This window comes from Heliangelus exortis, chromosome 7 (genome assembly GCF_036169615.1).
Source record: "Heliangelus exortis chromosome 7, bHelExo1.hap1, whole genome shotgun sequence".
Taxonomy (NCBI): Eukaryota; Metazoa; Chordata; class Aves; order Apodiformes; family Trochilidae; genus Heliangelus; species Heliangelus exortis.
This window is the reverse complement of record NC_092428.1, coordinates 25,930,671-25,951,673: the sequence shown is the minus strand read 5'-3', so window position 1 is coordinate 25,951,673 and position 21,003 is coordinate 25,930,671. Positions and strand designations below refer to the sequence as shown.

Below are 21,003 nucleotides of genomic sequence, written 5' to 3'. Positions count from 1 at the left end.
GGAAGGAAGGAAAAGAAAGAAAATGGGAGGAGTAGAGACAGATACCATGTAAAACTCTCATGTGACCTGTGATACTACCTAATTAGAAAACTTAAAACTTTCCAAAAAACCTTTCATTGGAAGCAGCAGTACTAACACAGTACTAAAACACGTCGGCTGACCTACCGACATTTCTGTGAGGAACAGAAAATGTGATGCATAGTTTTGAGGAAGAAATCTAATGGCAGTATGTAAACAAGCACCATCAGTTTAGAAAATTAACACAAATACAGCCAAAGGATTCGTCCAATAGATCTTTCTTCGTTGTGGTACAGGATGCACAAGAGAATGCTACTGAATCGCAACCTCAATTACAGTGGCCAACAAATTACCTTTAACCAGTAAATTAGAAAATGTTCCTCAGCAATATTTAGTTTAGCATTCTACACCGTCTCCAGGCTGAAGGTGGTCTGCATGTTGAACTTAGTGCTGTGTGGGTTATAGTCTTTGTTTGCAGTCTTAACTGGGGATTGCACCTTAGCTACCGTAGTTCAAGCGTAAAAATATTTTGTCTGGAACACTATATACTGTTGCCAGCGACCCTCTAAATCCTTGAACCAACTGTGTCCTCTGGTGTCACAGAAGATAATGCCAATTTATTGCAATGTGTGGCTTTTTTAACTGATTAAAATTAAGCCGTAAACACGTGACAATGGAATTAGCACATTTAGAGAGTCTGTTTTCCCACATCCCATTTTGCGCTAGTGCGGCTGATCCCTGCAACTCTACGCGGGTGCAATTTTAATGACTTCGCTAGGTTTTGATGTTCTTATGAAAAAGCAGGGCTTGGTGTTTGTGGAGAAGGTAGATATGGAAGCTGAGTAGCTGTGATTGGGGACACTGTGACATCGTCTCTGTTTTTCGATAGGATCGGTGTCATTTTCCTCCCCACGATAAGACACCTCACTGACAGAGCCCGATTAGGGAAAATTTTATTATAAAATTCACTTCTATCGAACAAGGATGGAGTGATAAACAGTTCAGCCTCAGGGAAGAAACAGGAAAAGATTTTCCTCTCTCTCCCTTTTTTTGTTTTGCCTTTTTTTTTTCTCCTCTCCATTTAAGAGAAATCCTCCCTCCTCATAGGACTTTTCCTGAAAACGATTATGTTTAACTTAATAAGAATTCCTGAAACGTAGAGATCAAAGATGTCTGAATGTTGTTGTAAAAGCAGAAGAGTTGCACTCACAATCCAAGAAAACAATTTTTTAAAAAGAAGTAAAAAGTGAGGACTTTTTCCTGAATTACATTTTCTGTCAAACTCATTAAAACCAAGAGTCTTCTGAAAAGGCAGGTTAGGCAATCGTTAAGTTTACGTTCCAATATGCACTTACATTTCTCCCTGGTTAGAAAACTGTCAGGCTGCAGGGTAAACAGGGAAAATGGATGCTTTTGGCCCTCTAATGCTTGAAGATGGACTAACCTCCAAGGAAGAACACAAAACAAATATTGATTTTATTTTTTTTAATACTAAAACATCTTTGCTTCTGTGGTTGAGAGTTCACAGAGGATACCTTTAACCTGACCTCTAGTGCCATATATGCACTGTACACTAACCAGCACATACATAGTCAGTAAATATCTCTAGATGACTTGGGGAACTTTGTGAAAGAGGTATATGAAGTACACGTACTACAAGTAATTCATTCTAGTTCTTATTTTCTTACTTTAGATTACCTCACTGAACCACATTCATTAACTGGTTAGGAAATAATCAGTAATAAAAGGTCTTTTTTCTAAAAGGAAAAAAATAAAAAGGAAAAGGAAACGAATACACAATGGAAAGACTGTACTGATGAAGCTACCTTCAAGTTTTCACATCCGAGCTATAACAATGCCATGAACCAAACTGTTTCTTGGTTGTTTAACAATAAAACTTGCAAAGGAAACAAACAAATGAAACCAAACCAAAAACCTAAGTACTGCCAGCTTTTTATTTATGTCCAAAACTGAGTCACTTCATTGAAACCATTCTCTCAAAATGGTGGCCTCAAAGTTACAGACCCTCCTTAAGTGACTTTCAAGGACTTTCAGTAAGAACATTACAAATCTGCTGTCAAAGAGAGCCTTAACATACAAGTCCTTCCGGCAATGTTCTAGATTTGCTTTTATTAAATAACAATGGGAGGATGTTTACAAGCATATATAATTTTCATTAGGCACACTCATCCCCAAATACAGTACACATGAGGCAAACTTCAAATAACTTCAGTACCAGTTGTAGTCTTAAAGTAAAAACTTGCCAAAAAATCCCTGCTTATTTAGATAATGCATCTTTCTAGAAATTGTATTTACTGTCATCCACGGCCTTATACTAAGCTGAATTTAAGTATTAACTGAAGGATCTGCTGAAATAAACACAGCAATACAAGTGTTAGTCTCAGCTGTTGAGATAGAGCTCAACTCCTCCACTTGCTGCTTAAGTGAAAGAAGACATAGTAGTGCTATTAAACATTATCAGAACTGCCAAGACAAAATGTATGTTCCATCTATCTATAATTTCAACTTGAACACACCCTATTTTTAATGCCCAAGTTATTTTGGCAGTCATGACTATATTATCCAGTCTTACTGTGAAATACTTCATTACAATTAAATACTGGCATCACAGTTTATACACTGTTGATTCAGTTCCATGTTGCACTGTTTCCACACAACCAGTAAAAAAAAAAAAAGGGTTTTCAAAGACTAATGCATTAGAAACATATCAGTCTGAAAAAGTATGACCACTGAAGGTAAGGCAAATAATCAAAGGGCAAGTTGGAACTCCTATCCATTTCTTCTTAGCCTTCAAAGTGAGATTTTAAACAATGAGCTAATAATTTCAGTATAGGAAGAAGCTGGAGGAAAAAGGTGTGCCATTTGATTAGTGGTCTGCTAGACAGATTTCCTTCAATAACTTCCCCCAAAAATGGTTGTTTCTGATTGACTGCAACTGCAACATAAGAGCTATTAACAGTGTATTAGCAAAAAAAAAAAAAACAACCCAACAAAACACAAACCAAACAAAAAACCCCACAGAAGCTCAACAACCCAATCTAAACAGGGAAGAATTCTAATTGGCTGCAATAAGGGTACCCTCCTCTGCAATTTCTTCCTATGTAAATATCTTCAAACCTGCTTGAAACTTTTTCATCTTTTTGGGGGGACAGGCAAAAGAAAACTCTTACTTGAATAATTCACTTTATTGTTCTCATACCTTCCTTGTGCTATAGTTGGCTATTTATACCCCCCCATATGCAGACTGAACAGGGAGTGGGCAAGAATCACTGGAAGAAACAAAGGTGACAGTAGAAAAGAGAATCTTTCAGTGTATGTAAATAGACAGTGTTGCAGCTTGAAATGTGAAACAGATATATCTGAACTCCAGTACCCAAGTGAATTATTAAGATCTTCACAGTTCCTCCCACAGTTACCAGATTTTTTCCTGCAGTATCCCCAAACATCAGCATTAACTAGAGAGGACACACTTGAAGTCTTTTGAAAGGAGCAAGTAATTCCCTTTCTGTCCCCAAGACATGTAGCACACGAGTTGTTTGTGTGAATTGGTGTAGCTATAAATAAATTTATCTAGAAGAAATAGTCAAACAGTCTTCCCTAGGAGGATATCTGATTGGTCAGTGGAAAATTGATACAGTGGACTGAGGAATCACTGATAAAGAGATAATCCAGTGTGGCAACGTAGTTCAGCAGCACTGTAGCTCCAGCCTTCATTGGGTGGTGAGTGGAGGGTGATGGAAGAAAAGGACAGGCTTCTGTTGTTTGCATTTGAAGTCTGAGGAAGGCATGGTGTGAGCAAACTTCAGATGTGAAGAACAAAAGCCCAGTTTTCCTCTACACCACCTTTAACTATATGATGAAGCTTAAAGCTGAAACACTGCACTATTAGATTTTAACAGCTGATGTGATGTTTAACCAGGTTTTTCTCTACAAAGCAGGGATGCAAACACCTGTATGTATTTATACAGTGCATGCATAGCTTCATTTTCATAGAGAGGGTCACTGAATATGTTCTGACCTGATCTTAATTCATGCTGTAGTCTCTCAGACTGTTACAATATTTCATGCTCATTACTCGCATAACCAAACATTTCCCAAACAGGCTATATTTAACAAATACTTAAAATTACTTCTGCAAGGATTAAACAAACTGAGACCTTTTCATTTTATATAAATGAATAATTTGGAGAGAAGAATAGTACCTAAGCTGGTGGTGGATCAGAGTATGCCAGTTACAGGAGCACTTAAGCGCCCATTGGCACAGCAAGACTCAAAGACCCGGTAGGTTTCAAAGAAACACTTTTTTTTTTTTTTTCCTTCTAGAACTCTTTGCTTTCTAGTAAAGCTGCAACCACAATGTTCTCTCTTAATGCCACCATAAAAAATCAAAACACTTTAAAACAAATTGATGTCCTCTTTAATATAGTCATCACATCATCACAGTACCCTTGCACCCTGCTTGGTGACAACCAGGGGGATGCATACCACACGTCTCTCTGGCTTGCTCTCTAGCTCCTTTTTTTTTTTTTTTTTTTTTCTAAAAGGCATTGAAGCAGGCAACAAAGAAGGAGAGAAAGACTGGGAGAGACACTCAATTGAGATATTGGCACCTTTGATTGACAAGACCTAATCAGCTTATCTCCACACTAATAAAGTTGATGGCCTGTGGAGCTGGTATATGTCCAGCTTCAAGTGAACTTTCAGTAGCCAAAGCCTCAAGGGCCAGGACTAAGACTGAGCTTATCTAAACTGATTTAAATCAATTCCTAATGGGCTATTTCAATTTGATCAATTTGAAAGGATGGAAACCTTTAACCACTTGACTCAATTGTCTTGATTCATGCTGGCATCACTGGAGATTTGGTCAGAGCCACAGACTATTTAACCACAATGAAACAAGTGATACACTTCTGAATTATTTGACCCTCTTTAAGGTACTGTTCTGTTTGTCCCAAACTGGGCATTTTACAGAGCTACTTCTCTTGCACATGGACTCAAAACATCCTGACATTGCTGTTTTGAACCAAGTAGAGAATGCTACATGCAAAATTACCTGTGTCCTAAACAGCAACTGAGCTCCTTTACAGCTCTTGAATCATTTTATTTGTTTTCCTATATTAAAAAAGTCTTTCCATGTGTTCTGAGGAGTTGCCTGTCTCACTCAGGTGGGGTGACAGAATGGAACACTACAATAGGAATGATTTGAGCATTCAGATAGATTTAACTAATTACGAGCAGAATTAAACAATTAGCTTCTGAAGTTCTTGAAATGCATTTTACAAAGCTCAATGCACTTTCAACTCCAGAATAACATGTCAAGGAAACATATGTGGCTATATGTATTATGTTATACTGTGAAAAAAGCTTGCTGCTTCTCTCAGGGTAAATCACTGCTTTCAAGAATGCAAAAAAAATTAAAAATAATCATAGCATCAAAGTGCACTTACACCACATAATTGCTGAACTAAGAACTCTCTTACTCATATAAGCAAATAAAATCTTTAGGAAAACATGGTAATATTAAAAACAGAGAATTATCTTAAGAGGTAGAACCATAGGCTTATATTTACAGATTTGTTAAATTATGAGCAGTGAAACCAGGTATCAGTAAAGTATTTTTAACTCAGCAGCACACATAGACACCTTAGGAATGTCTTGTGTTTAATAGAGGTAATTTAAGCACTTTCTGAAGGAAGTGGGCTTTTTGGTATTAATGCTAGATTACAAAAAACCCTGAGCAATATTTTCATTCAGATTGTGGTTTTCAAGCTGTAATTGCTTTATACAAAATCCACTCTAGTGTTATCACTCAATATCATCTTCACTGCTGTACATCTGAAGATAATTTTGCAATAAAACTTAATTGATAGAGCTTATTTTTCACTAATCTCCTAATATAGAAAAATGAAAAAGTACTAACAGTATGTATTATAAGCTATGACCCTCACAGTGCAGCATATTTCTAGTTTATCGGACTAAAATAGATCCATTTTATGGCATCAAATGTTTTATATACTTTAATAATGTAGAGACTTTTTCCCAAAATAGGAAGTAAATGGAAAATTCCCTTAATAAAGCAATATGTGGAGAGCAAAAGTAATTCACAGAGTGTCTAAGCAGAACATTTCATCTCATAACATTACCAGTGTGTGCTCCACCGACCATTATTGGAAAATCTCAAAATGTTTCAATTATGGAAATCAGTAATTCTGCCATCAGTGATGTCTACTGAGAAGTTAAATTCAGTGATTTTATAAACTGAACTCCTAATGGAACACGTGAGCCGGATTCCAAACGAGACTTTTAAAAAATTAAAACGTTGTGGTTTATATTTCCTTCTCTTCTGGGTGAGTTAGACCTACTAAGAGTTTCTCATCAGTTAAGTAAACAGCTCTAGCCACTAAAGAGAATACTTCAAGGGAAAATAAAGCTTTCATAGGAGCAGACTCAGAGTCTGAACTCATGATGCTTTTTCTTCAATGGGAATGCCCTAAAGACAACACTTCCAGAGCAGAGGATTCAGCAGGTGCCAGACACCCCGAGAACTGTCACTGGCACCATCTCTGGAATCATGTTGATATCCAGCCACTGTAGCACAGTGTTCCTGAGCAGAGTAGATAACTTCCAGATTGAAAAATCAGTGGTCTGAAGGGTCAAGGAGCCACATTTGGCCCACAATCAAGAGTCTGTCTGGTTGCCTGAGTTCTTCAACTAAAATTCTGATACACCATAGGCAACTGGGCATTTTGAATACTTTGAATACAGGGGTGCATGGGCTGGAAACAGAAAAACCTTAATTGTACAACTGACATGATTTCTCTACTCTTTAGCGTGACAACGAAATTTCCGACCTCTCCAAATCTGCCACCTTGCCACTTCACTTCTGTTTTGGTCTCTTGTAAGATACAAGCTCCTTGGTTACTTAAATATGACAGTAAACATCAGAGAAAAGCATGGAGACTGTTACTACTGCTTGGGAGGGATATAAAGGCTTGGAGATACTGCCCTTCCTTCCTTCTGGATTTCTTCTGTAAGAGAGAAATGATACTGTATAATGACCACAAATATCTTTCCAGATCCACACTGGCCTCATTTATCTGAACCTCAGAGATTAATCTAGCTTGGTGCTGCCTTTTTTTTTTTTTTTTTTCTTTTTCTTTTTCCTTTTTTTTCTCTCTAAATTTAACCTCATTATACTTTGGTCTGCCTACCTACAGAATTAGTATAGTATCACTGTCTCTCAAGAGGATAACATGGGAGAACACATGAAGTTCTGGGAGCTCATCATCTTAAAGGGCAAAACCATATATACTATTCAAAAAACCATACAGCCATTAAAGCTGGCAAAAAAACCTGCAGCCATTTCACTTATTGTAAAAAAATTAAACTATTGCCTTATTTTTGCATTTAAATACCTCTCACTGTCATTTAATGAAGGAAAAGTTTTCTAAACATAGCAATCATCTTGCAAAGATCGCTGCAGATGTATCAGGCAGAATTAATGACTGTAAAAGGCTGACAGAATTGTGCTTTGTCTTCTGTGAATGAAAACTCTACTCTCCAGACCAGATAAAAATCAGCCTCTGCCTTCTTTGGCAGTCAGATCATAACAAGGCCGAAGTGATATTAAATCATTTATGAAGTTTTTAAGCTTAAATATCAAAGTGATATATATGCAGAAAAACTGTTATGACATTTGAATTTCAGCAATAGGCATTTTTTAGGCATTTCAGACTATGTAAAACCTGACATTTCAGTGTTTATATACAAAACCTGCTATGATACAAAACAACACCTCTCCATCGATGTTTTGTCATTTAAAACTTTTGTTAGTCACAGAGCTTTATCTTAGTCTGCTGCAGAGCAAATTCTTGCCTAGAAACCTTAGGCAAAGAGGAAATATCTACTGTATATTAATTATGATTGTTACAGTGATCACTTTCAGTCTCCTTGTTTCCAGTAGTCCGTCTTTCATTGTCTTTATTATTAATGTAGAAATGTTCTTTTGGCAGCTAAAAGACAGTACTTTCATGCAACATTTTGATGAAGTGCACCAGAGGAAATGAAACAGACTACCCAAAGAAAGAAAACAGCACAGGTGAAACACCACTGTTCAGGGTATTATTTTCAGGACATAGAGGAAACAACATGCACTGCTCATCAATTATTCCATAATGTATAATGCTTGTCTCCCCAACCTTCTAAAAGCTGGGATTGAAATGTTTTGACATGATGATCTCTAGGTGGAAATACTGAAGGCGTTAAAATATAGATATAAATAGGTGATAATGAAGAACAAATGTGTACCATTTTCTTCCAGTCATAGTTTGCAAATTAACAAGCTGTTATTGATTTTTCTGTGAGGTCAATAACAGCATTTATTGATCTGAGAAGTTAATACTCACTGAGGTCAATACTATATCTCAGGGGTCAACAAATCTGGATACTGACTTCTATTTCCTGTCTATATATAAATATTACATAGGTAAAATGGGCAAATTTCATCTTTGGAGATAAAAAACCAATATTGATGCAATAAAAAAATCCCAAAGCGTTAAAAGAATGGATTTGACTTCAATCATTTTCAAACAGTTCTCAAGCACTTAAAATGTTATATTAGTCCAGAACTATGGGCTTCATCAACTATATCTTTAGTTCTGAACTTTATATCACCCAAGTACAGAACGGTCATTCACGGTGTTATTTCCCAAAGCCACAGTATTAGTCCATTGATAGAGGCTACTCAATATCAAGTGGACATTAACATATTTTACCAATTAAAATAAAGCTCATGAGAAAAGCAGTAGCCAAGTAACAGTTGTGGACTTTGTTTTTTCTTGTGTCTCATTCTTTCCAACGTGATCTCCAGAAAAATCAAGAGAAACTTTCCTACTGCCTTCAATAAATTCTGGATCAGGACATCGTAAAATCAGTTTTCTTCTGATCTGAAGTTTGTCACTCAAATCATTCACACGTCTCAGAAAAACCAGAAGTGAGCAATTAGTCTCCTGCTAACTTACACAGACAAATATCAATGAAGCTCTAGTGTACTCTTGGAAAATTACTGGGAAGAAACGAAATTTAAGGAAATGCCAAGCCCACACAGCTATTTTTGCAGCTAGGTACTCCATTATAACAAGTGGTCAGCAAGGTAACATCTTAAAATATGGCACATTAGTATTAAATTTTTGAAGAATTATATCTGTGTGAAGAGACACAAGTAAACTTAGAGCACAAGCAAGGCAATGTGTGCATTATTGGAAGCATTTAAAATGGGTAAAAAAGATAGTTCAAAACTTTAATAAGGTGTCTTTACAAGCCAAATATTCAGATATCCTTTCAGTACCAAAACAGTCAAATTCCCAGACAGAAAGTATTTATGATGGTCCAAGAGTGTTAGGCAGACCATTACAAATGAGTAAGAGGTTTTGGCTTTTAAAAAGGGTCTAAGTATTTAAAATCTTTTCAGAAATATGATTAGGCAAACAACTATGTATCTAAGAGGTCAGTGAAATAAAATAGCAAGAATTGCTCTTCACAAACGTACTGAAATACACGTTAGGTTTAGAGGTAAAACCCTTCAAAAAAAGGACATCATTATTCTTATTTTGAACTACTACTTTAGATTATTTTCTGAATGAAATACTCTTTTTGCAGTCATTAAAACATGGCAATTTCCACTGAAGAAAACTCCTCCTTTCAGAAGGATATGCCATGCTATCATATTTTTCTTTAAGAGCTGCTTTTTTATTGCATCCATGGCTTATGGAATATTCCTCTTACTTGTTATGTGATCTTTACCTTTTTTTAAATTTTTAATTTGAGGGTATTTTCTTGGAAAAAAAATTAAAACATATGATTTTATTGTTTTAGTAGCTGAAGAAAATGGCTTTAAAAATGCCATCATCACAGGGAAAACACTAAAGTCTATACAAGTATACTTGATATTGAAAAATTATGATTTTTTACAAATGAGTGTAGCTTCTATGGCCCAGATATTTAAAAGTATTTGTAAGTATTTTCTATAAAGATGGAGTTAAGTGCCTACAATGACTTCACAAGATGGTAAAGTGGATCTATAATCAAGTATCTTTTTCTACCATCTTATTTAGGTACCTTACCTCCTTAATTAATGCAGAAAAATACAATAAATGCTAACTGAAGCTCCATAACTTACTATATTTGATCCTGAATACTGAGTATTTTTTTACTGAACTAAGTTTCATCCCATCCTACTTTTCTATAAGCTTAAAATTGTAGAAAAGATTTATTTTTAGTAGTTAAAAACTAATTTTATAACAATTTGTCTATTTTTTAAGTCACCATGAAGCTGTTCAAGAAACTAAATTTTTTATGCATCCGTTGGTTGTTGCACTCAGCAGGCACATGAACACATGTGAACACACAAACTTGCAAATCAGTATGTAAATATTTATGCTCTACAAATAAATGGGCATGTTTACAACCATGAGTATTTATTACAATCGTGTTGATTAGGCCAAGAATATAAAGTTTCATATAAAATTTAAAATTTATATTTTTAGAGCTACTGAAGTTATAAAAGGTAAATGGCAAATGGCAGAAAAACAACCACACTGTGAGAGACAGATGATGCTGGCAACTGGGAGCAAGGGAAGGGTTTGCAAAATATGGATGGAACACAAAATCACAGAATCTGCAGAACTGAACTAGCTGTGTTAGTACTAAGAAAATAAAGAGGTGCTCTTGAGCCAAGAAAAGAAGTAGAGAAAGAACTGAGATGTAAGTGGCTTATGGCTGGTATAGAATTGTGAAACTGTAGTTTTCAAAGCCATAAAAACCACTTTTGTGGGTCTGCAATTTCCTCCAACAGCTGGCAGCCAATAAGTAGCAGCAGTTTTTCAAAACCAGCCTGTAAGAGTGCAAAGAATATTATTGTGCTAATTCAGAAAGGTGACTGGTACTGCACATCAGCAGTTGAATTCACTCTGACATGAAAATTAAGCTCGACAGTAAACAGCTTCCTACATTGAACTCCTGACTCGCTTTGAGAATAGCATTAATTTCACTTTTACAATGTATACATTTACTCAGTAATTAAGCAAAGTTCATGGTATGGGCTATTAAGTGGAGAGAAGTTTCATTGTTTAAAAGAAATATGGTACTAACAAAATTGAATAGAAAACCAACAAAGTTTTGATTTAAAAATAAAGATTTGGGTAGTGAGTATTGCTTGCAGAAGTCAGAGGTTATGTTCTCACCTGATACATGCTACACAAGCATGTCAACTGTGACAAGTTCTCATAATGTCCAGTTTTCATCAAACTTGCAGGTTTGCCCATGCAACACTGATAATTTGTTGTGAAATTATACTCTATCAGTAGGGAGGTGAAATCATTAGCATAAAATAGTATGATAGGACTTGAGCTATATGAAGAAATAACCAGATAATAATGATCTTCAGTCATGCCATGTGTGACACATGTGACTTCAGGACAGAAATTTGGGCTTTTCTCACTTCTACCAAAAGAAAAAAAAAACCAACCCCAAAAACCAAACCAAAAAAATAGTTATTTCTGTAACTCTTCAGTCCTAAATTGTAGAAGGGCAAAATACTGAAATACTGCAATTGAAAAAGGATCTATCATGAAAAGCCTTTTGATATTGACTTCACCTAGAAAAACGAATTCAATACAGATACATTTTTAATGTTAAAATTTATTTTTGGTGCAATTGGAGGAAAACACTGTTAGCCTGACAGGAATTAGAGGTAGGCGGCTTCAAGCAAGAAAAAAATTAATAATAAAAACCACCTAGTGTAAATTCTATTTTGCCAAGTCTAAGCTCATCAACTTTGCTTCTTGATGTAAGTTGTACACAGTCTTTGCCCAACCAGACTGCCCATGGAGTGAAAAACCTGGACAATTTATGTTAGATAAAATTCCAACATCTTTCAGAGACACCCAAGCACAGTGGCTGAGTGTTGTGCAAATGAAGAAAGAGAATATAAACATGGAGAAAAGACAAACTGGTAGCTTTTTCCATTATCCTTTTGCCAAATCAAAGTAGCTTGGAGTGTTTACTTGGACTGATAGAAACAGCAGCTACTATTAATTTATAGTTTTGTTTTTATCTTTCTTTCATTCATTTGCCTTAAGCCACTCAGAACCAAACAAACTCTGAAATGTTATCACAGGGGAAAAAACCTCCCTGAGGCTACATAATTTCTAAACTGAAAGAAGCAAGTAGTGCAACTTGAAACCAAAAAAATATAACCACATAGCTCAACTTGAAATATTGACACTTTTATTAGGACAAATCTTCAAAAGTTTTGCTTAAACTACAATGAATACCTTCATCAGTAAACATTATCTTATACCAGTAAATGCACTAGAGAAAGAGATTCAGCACCAAGGATTACACTAAATGCTCTTTCCAATGATTCAGTAACAGATTATTTCTTGTAGAACAGTCTGCACAGTAAAGGAAGTCCATGAGTGCTTGTAAAATAATGTTTTAAAATCTTCTGAGCTCAGTTTATAATTCAGAAATTAATATTACTTACAAGTAATCTATGAGAAGGGTAAAGTATTTGTGAAAATATAGAGATTTCAGCCTGCATGATTATTTCTCTGCAACACACATGGGAAACACTTAAGCATAAAGGTTTTGTTACCTGAAACAGGATGTTTCCATCATTCAATTAGGGGTTAAAAATCCACAATCTGAATTCTATGCTTCTATTACAGATAATAAAATAACCCTTCTAAAGAGTTATTGCAGTGTTTTGCTAATCCAAAAATCAGTCTTAAACAAAATTACTTCAACTGGATGCTACTTTCTAAAAAGACTGAAGCTGAGCTGTCCCATATGAGGCAATAATACATTCCTGCACATTAGTGAACATTAAAATAACCTGGAACTTCTTCCAGGATAGAGGGCAAAATGGCAAAATTTGGATCACTTTTTTTCCTACTATAACTTGGCAAATCTGTATTACTGAACAGATTTGACTTTCCTTATTTGCTGCATTAATGGTATAATCCCAAACCTTCTGAGGTGAAAGATAAGCATTCATTTTATTGGAATTCCAGTTGAAAGGTGCTGAGTACCCAAAAGATAAGCTTTTAACAGAAATGGTCTTACAATACTGCATAGACTGTGAAAAACTCTACAAAATAAGTTTTTTCTTGTCTCTTCCAAAAAAAGTAGTTAGAGAAGTTTTTCTTTGTTTGGTAGATTGGGGGTTTTTTTTTGGGCTTTTGGGGGTTTTTTTGTTTTTTTTTTGTTTTTTTGGTATTCTGAAGCAGTCAGAGGACAGTACTTTAATAATGGAAATTGATCATTTCCTTACATTATGATTAATGCATTATGTGCTTATAAATTTATGAGTTTATTTGGAAAAAAATTATATCCTGCATTTGAGACAACACACACAGATGCAGAAGGACACTGTGCAGAGGGAAAAGCTTTTGAACACCACTGGACAAGGTTAGAGGTTACTGGGTAAACTTTTCATAACCACAGTCAAGGCCCATACTGCTTTTTAATCCAATCTCTGAGAAGAAACAGAGAACTAAGGAAAGTAGGGATGGTGCCAGAATTGGAATAAATATGTGCAGAAGTGTCTGGATAGACACAAGGTATTAAAAAGAAGGCACAAGGTATTAAAAAGATAAATCTGGAGTTGGAATTAAGAAGGTCAGAGCTGGGAGGGTTGCTGAAAGGGAGCACAGGAGGTCCAGAAGGGAGGAGGTGACAGATGTGAAGCCAGAAAGGGAAGACCTTGGTGACTGGGCAAACAAGGAACCAGCAAGCAATATTCAAACTGAAGGGGTAAAAAGCTCTTTGCTGGTATCAACAACTGCACTGTGAAACACTAAATAATGGGAACTGAGTAGTTTGTTCTCTCCATGCCCTCTCAATGCTACCTCTGACTCTTTGCTACAAGGCAGCAGCACTACCCCAACACCTTGCCCCTCATGGAAGCTGGGATGCTCCTGAGGCCTGACATACTCAGAGACAAAAATTTTCTCCCCTGTTTCTTCCTCCTCCCCACTTTAAAGCCCAGACTACGAAGAAGGGCAGAGGGCTTGGAGATGTAGGAATGCAATATGCCACTTCAAAATGAATTTCTGAAACAATAAACAGATTTTAATAGAAATCAGCCAGCAAAGAAAAAAAATTATATATGAAACATGAAATACCGTTGCCAGCAGAAGAAACAAGGATCATGAAAAAGCTCTCTCTGATGGTGACTGGAAACTGCATAAAAACTCATCTCACTGTAGAAACTTTGGATTAAGATTTCAGTAGAAAGATGTTCTGGCATATCAAAGAAACACCTGAGGAGGAGATATTGGTATATGCTCCAGAACTCAGAAGCCCTCTTTCTCTAATGAAAGGTTTTACGTACAGTATTCACATATATATGTATGAATAATTCATTAGAGATGAAACAGGTAGATATTAACTGTAAATATCTGGGAAAGGAATAGACTTTTTTTTGTTTGTTTGTATATTTAAAGCAAGGGGCACAAGAAGCAAGGACTTGATTTCCAAAACATGGTTTCCTTTTCCATATTCTTAGTTATTGGGAGCTCAAATGTAATTGGAATATACATGCAACTTAAAGCAGAAGAGTTGTGTGAAGGTCTCAGTGATAGTTGCTATTGCAAGTAAGTTACTAAGTACACAAAATTACAACACAAAAGAAGCAACACCCTTTCCACTAGCCTAAGGTAGCCCTACATGTACCACCATTAGGGTTTGTTATTTTGTCAAATTGACATTGGGTGTTAGAGCCATTTAGATTTTTTATAAGCTAAGCATATACTTTTTCCTTTGATTGCAGCAACACTTAGTATTCTGTCTACCTGAAAAGCCAACCTCCAGCTCTTGCAACTGTAATGGAATGGAATCAGTTTAGTAAATATATTTATTTTAATTTTTATGTTTCACATATTTTATGTCAGCTCTGGTATGCAGCTCATTTATGACACCTGAACACGTGGAGGAGGAAGGTCCTTCTGGACAGTTGCTTGGGGTTCAACCTCACAGGTTCTTCCACCAGTGAGGAAACTGTGAGTCCAAATCTGCTGTACCCCAAATTCCATTACTCACATCTGTCAAGACACCTTCTGGAGCTGTTTTAAAATAGTTCCTTATTCATGCTAAAGCCACCAAACTTCAAGACCCATGCCTTCAGAAACCCTCTACAAACATTTCTTAACACACTTCCAGTGATCCCTTTACTGTACTTTATTCTGCATCCAGATAAGACAATAACTGCTACTGTTTCATGAAGAAGTAAACAACTCTTTGTCTAATGAGATTCTCACTATCTTTCCACCTAGAAGGCTGCCAATGAGGCAGGTCTGACCACATACCTGTCACTACATTTCATTATTTATGGATCAGTCCAGAAAGGGACTGTAGTTTGACTGTGGTTCATTACAACAGGTAAAAGCCACTATAATTTGCTTGGATCCCTTACTATCAAGAATTACTTCACATAAGGGTGGGTAGTAAGCTGCTGAGTCTCTTGCTCAGAGATATTTCTCCTTTAACAGTTTCAGAGTAAAATACTCCTGGGATTCCCAAGGACTAAGGGGGCTGTTCAGCCTGGAGAAGAGGAGGCTCAGGGGAGACCTCATCACTCTCTACAACTCCCTGAAAGGAGGTTGGAGCCAGGGGGGGGGTTGGTCTCTTTTCCCAGGCAACTCTCAGCAAGACAAGAGGGCACAGTCTCAAGTTGTGCCAGGGGAGATTTAGGTTGGATATTAGAAAGAATTTCTTTACAGAGAGGGTGATCAGACATTGGAATGGGCTGCCCAGTGAAGTGGTGGATTCTCCGTCCCTGGAGATATTTAAAAAGAGACTGGATGTGGCACTCAGTGCCATGGGCTGGGAACTGCAGCGGGAGTGGATCAAGGGTTGGACTTGATGATCTCTGAGGTCCCTTCCAACCCAGCCAATTCTATGATTCTATGATTGGAAAACAACATTTTAAACAACCTAAAGTCCAGATTCAGAAGGAATTTCTGTAAACGGAACAAGAGAGTTTTTCTTCCATAGATTTCTTTTCTTAAAAACATGTCTAAATATTACAAAAGTGATATGAAAACATAAGTAAAGACAAAATTTTAACTACAAACTCTTCTAGTAGCACACATATTTTAGAAAGATTCAGAGGTGGAGCACAACAGCCAATAATCCATCCACGGAGGCAAGTTCAACACTTCCTCTCAAATTACATTTACCAAAAGCTATGAAAATACCTAAGATTCCTGAAGAAAAATAAATACCTGAATGTAGCTTTTCCACAAAAGCCTGGACAGCATTTAATGGTTGGGTCTCTCTTTTACGCAAAGTCTCTATTATATAAACATCAGGACTTCTTTTTCTCCCCTAGAAAGTATCTGGCAGTTGAGAAGAAGTTATTGAAACCAATTCAACTGCAGATTACAATGGTCATCTACAACAACCCTTTGCTCTTCTTGATAGTGTTTTACATTCCCATGCCTTATCTCTGAAGGTGAATGAACCATTTTGAACTACTCCCCATCCAAAACACTTTTGTCTGAGCAAACATATCTAGGACTTGACAAAGAAGGGGATACCTTACAAGCTACACTCTGCAGACAAAATAAGGAAGTTTTAGAATTCAGTTTGGTGCTGTGGAAATCTGAGCACAGGGAATGGGATTAGGAAATCTCCCTCTCCAAAATGGGAAGAATTTTGCAATTTATCAGAACTGATTCAACAAATTCTTCTTTCAACTGAAACCAATAATTTGGATGTATATTTAAAATCTCTCTCCTATTCTGAGGCTACATGGTGAGACTAAATGATCTGAAATTAAGAACACTGAGCTCCAGCATCATAAGTAATTAGTGGTGTTGGAAATGCCTACTAACCATGCTGTAAACTTGCTTGTCTGGTCCTTACCAGCAAAGCAAATGATAACATAAAACCAGAAAAGAAACAAGAAATATTTTTTATAACAAAATTTTTATTTAAAAATAGCAGATGAGTGCACTTTGCAGTGTGATCAGCCATTATTACAACCTCCCCTACCTGGTACAAACTACAGAGACCTTCAAGATTTAAAGACCTTCAACAGTGGTTTCCCTGTACTGAGAGATATCCCTTAGGTGTTTGTACCATACATCTTGGGGAATTAAACCTTAAATGATCTGATGAATTTACTGATCTACCAAATCAGCTACTCAAATGCCTGCTGAATTTGCAACATACCTCCACAAACATTTAGAATTACATTCTTCTTTTTAGAGTAGACCTTAACTACTATGGAATTGTTTACCAGATCCTAAAGGCTTTGCTTAGTCCTTCAGGAGGTTTCTGCATAGATTTAAGCAATTTCAGTACCAGTGAATAATAGTCAAAAAATTATGAAAGCCTGACAGCCAGTTTTGGATTGTGTTTTAGAGATGGTGACATAAGTGGCATCCTGTTCAGACACCACTGAAGCCCATGAATCAATGGCACTGGTCAAAGAAGGAAGTCATTGCCCAAGAGATCTCAGCTTGTATGAACAACTTGTATGTAAGATGAAAGGAATTCTCAATTTAGAAATGCAAACAGGAAAAAAAAAGCTTCCAATTTATCATGGTAAGTTTCAGGAATGGTAATGTGAAATTGCATTAAATTAGTTATGTGATGTCAGATTAATCTTTAGATGATCAGAGGGGCAGGTTAAAATAGTATATGTATTTTTGCTGATTAAGGTAATAAGAAAGACATGAATGTGACTTATTCCAGAGCTGAAAATGATCCAGCATCATTATAATTAACAACATACATCCACAATTGTGAAAAGAAACCACATAAATAAAGTAGAATAGATACTAAAGGGCTGTGACCTCCATCTCCTCCTTCCTGGCATCACAGACTCAGAATGGCTGGAGTGGGAAGGGACCCCTTGAGATCATCTAATCCAACAAGCTGCTTAAGGATGGTCACCTAAAGCTAGGACTGTGCCCACCTGGATTTCCAGGATCTTCAAAAATAAGAAACTCCACAATCACTGTGGGCTACCTATTTCAGTGTTTGACCATTCCCATGGTAAAAAAAATTTTTCTTATGTTCTTATGAAATTTCACAGGTTTTAACTTTTGTCCATTGTGTCCTCTCACTGGGCAATACTGAAGTAAGTCTGGCTCCTTCATTCCATGTCATCAGCTATTTATACACACTGCTAAGCTCCCCTTGAGCCTTCTCTTCTTCACATTGAAGAGTGTCAGCTTCCTCAGCCTCTCCTCACATAAAAGACACTCCACTCCAATCACTTAATTTGCTCTTCACGGCCTTAAACTGGACTCACTCCACTAAGTCAAAAATCTTTCTTGCACCAGGAAGCCTGGAGACACCACTCCATGTGAGGCCTCACCAGTGCTGTGTACAGAACATCTTTATGCCACAAAAGTAACAATCAAGGCAAGACAGGAGCTGGAGTCAAGTCAACGATGATTTGAAACTTTAAAATGGAGTATTTTACTGTGACAACCCAACACAGAACGATCATACAGTAACTCCAAAAGAACTTCTTTTCTTGCAGTGAAATAATCTAAATTCACTCATTCCTAGAATCATCATGATCCATGCCAGGAATTAAATATAATTATTCCATTTTCATAAAGATCTGCAAAAATTTACCCTACAATGAATTTAACAATTCCAAAGCCACAATCTCCAAACTGTTTAATATATTAATATGCCATATATCATCACTACACTACTAGTCTTCACAAAGGAAGGACAAGTAGTTTACCTCTCTCTCTCTCTCTATATATATATATATATGCACACACACACACATATATTCATATATCGATGCTCAAGATGAAAAGTGAAGGTGGACACAACGATGGGGTGAATAAATGTCACTTTATGGAATTCGATGTAGTTTCACCTGGTTATCTTACCAAAAGACACTCTTTTCATACAAATATACATTTGCACTCCAACCATATTTCTCAGAGATCACCATGGAGATATGCAATGGAAGTTGACATGATCATTGTGTCTATAAAACAAATCTCACATTAAGTAAAAAAAAAACAATATAAAAAAAATATTGTGGTTTTTGTTTTGTTTAGTTTTTTTTTAAAAAAGTCGTTACCATTGATAGAACAGATCTGAAAATCTGCAGGAAAGCAAATGTAATTGCTATCAGATGTCCATTTCTACTAATATGTCATCTTCTGGCATAAGAAAATAAATTCTCCTTGACCCTTCCAAAATCTACACTGTACATTCCATACATTCAATTCATTACTGAGCACAGCACTAAGGGCAGAATAATTAAAAAGCAGGTACTTTAGTAATGCCATTCATTTAACATAGACATATTTAACTCTAGAAGGGTTCAACTTTATTTACCTCTTAAATAAGGTTTGAATTCTAAAGAGATTCTGCAGTATATCAGTTAATTGGGACTTTTTGCCAGAAAATGATTTCACTGCTCAAACGTATTTTCCGAAACTTTCTGTAACTTTGCACATGCTTTATGTAAGAGGATTAGACTTTAGAGGTTTAATTATTGCTAGTTTTTAAAAAAATCCACTGTAAATTGCTAAAACTTAGTAAAAACATTTTGAAAATAACCACTGAAAATTCAGAAATTAAAAACCACTAATTCAACAACTAAGCTTCAATTTAGCCTTCTCCCTTAATTTTCTTCTCTCTGTAGGAATCGGGGTATAGTTTGTTTACTTCTTTCATTGCCTAGAAACAGCTGCATAATCAGTCCCTGAATCAATTGCAAGAAAACTGAGTTGATAACCTTGTTATATATCATCTGTAGTTAATATCTTATAAATCTATTAAAAAGGTATTTTTTTACATATATGAATAAAAGCAAAAGACAAAAACAACTGGAGTCTGCAGTGTGTGCTAGCAATCATTGCGGGTGGGTAAACTGACAACATGTAACTGCATATTAAGACAAATGTAGAATTTAGACAAAGTATTCCATCTCTTTTCAGATGTATACTTTTAAACCTCAGGAACTGTTTTCAGTAGATGTCATGCCTTTTAACTTGAAAAAAGATAAGCGCAAATAAGCTCCCAATTGTCTCCCCAATATGTAAACCACATCTCGGGCTGCTGTCTCTGTTTCGCCTTTGAAGTTTCCCTGAAATGTCATGTGTTGTGAAGACTGCTGTGCATAAGCAAGACAATTTGCTCACTCTCAGAATTCTTACCAGTTTCCACTGCTATTTGGTATCCAGCCTCTAGTCTCCGAGATGACCTTTCCAGCCTCTCTGTGTTATCGAGCAGATGTGCCCTCTGAAAAAGAAAAGGGGAGAGAGAGGGGAAAAAAAAAAAAAAAATATAATCAGGCAGCAGTCTACAATGTTCTCCCCTCCTTTTTAATTGTGCTTTCATATTCCAAAACATAAAAAAAAAAAATCCACGTATATTTTCTGGAAGAGCGTGTTACAAGGACCACTGGAAGAGGCAGGTTCTATGATCAACCATAATTATGTGTACCAATCATTTTTGTTTTGAAATATGGAATTCGTGCTTCACTCTCATTACACAAGCTCACAAAACACAACGCGATTATTATACGGGGAACCTGTCTGAAGAGCTTTTCCAAAATAGATTTCCCTATGACACACGGATGCAAGCACCCATGATTTCTATTCAATTACAGTTTGATGAAACCATCACTTTAAATGCAAGTGGTAGTTTTTAACATGGACTTAATTTTCAGCAGAGGATATATTTCCTTTATGTGTACTACTCAAGTGAGGTGATAGAAACGACGAGTTATTCGTACAGAATACTGAACAGCATGAATATTCTTCAGACTGTTTGATGTAAAAAGATGTAGAAACAAAACACTGGTTCCTTGATTTACATCTCTCCTGCCTAAATATATATATATATATATGAATATAAAAGCGATACACACACACAGAGAGGTATAAGATATTCTTCCCAGAAGTCAATTGT

At 36.2% G+C, this 21,003-nt stretch overlaps 2 protein-coding genes across 5 annotated transcripts in view; one reads left to right on the top strand and one right to left on the bottom strand.

Moving 5' to 3' along the window:
* ZDHHC6 (zinc finger DHHC-type palmitoyltransferase 6) overlaps nt 1-21,003 on the top strand; it is a 173,871-nt gene that overhangs the window by 77,907 nt on the left and 74,961 nt on the right. The gene's annotated exons all lie outside the window — the stretch shown is intronic.
* Nucleotides 1-21,003, bottom strand: part of VTI1A (vesicle transport through interaction with t-SNAREs 1A) — a 263,303-nt gene that overhangs the window by 178,167 nt on the left and 64,133 nt on the right. For all 4 annotated transcript variants that reach the window (XM_071749441.1, XM_071749440.1, XM_071749442.1 and 1 more), the window contains one exon: nt 20,247-20,331. In XM_071749441.1, coding sequence (XP_071605542.1) covers nt 20,247-20,331 — 85 coding nt within the window. The remainder of the gene's footprint in view (nt 1-20,246; nt 20,332-21,003) is intronic.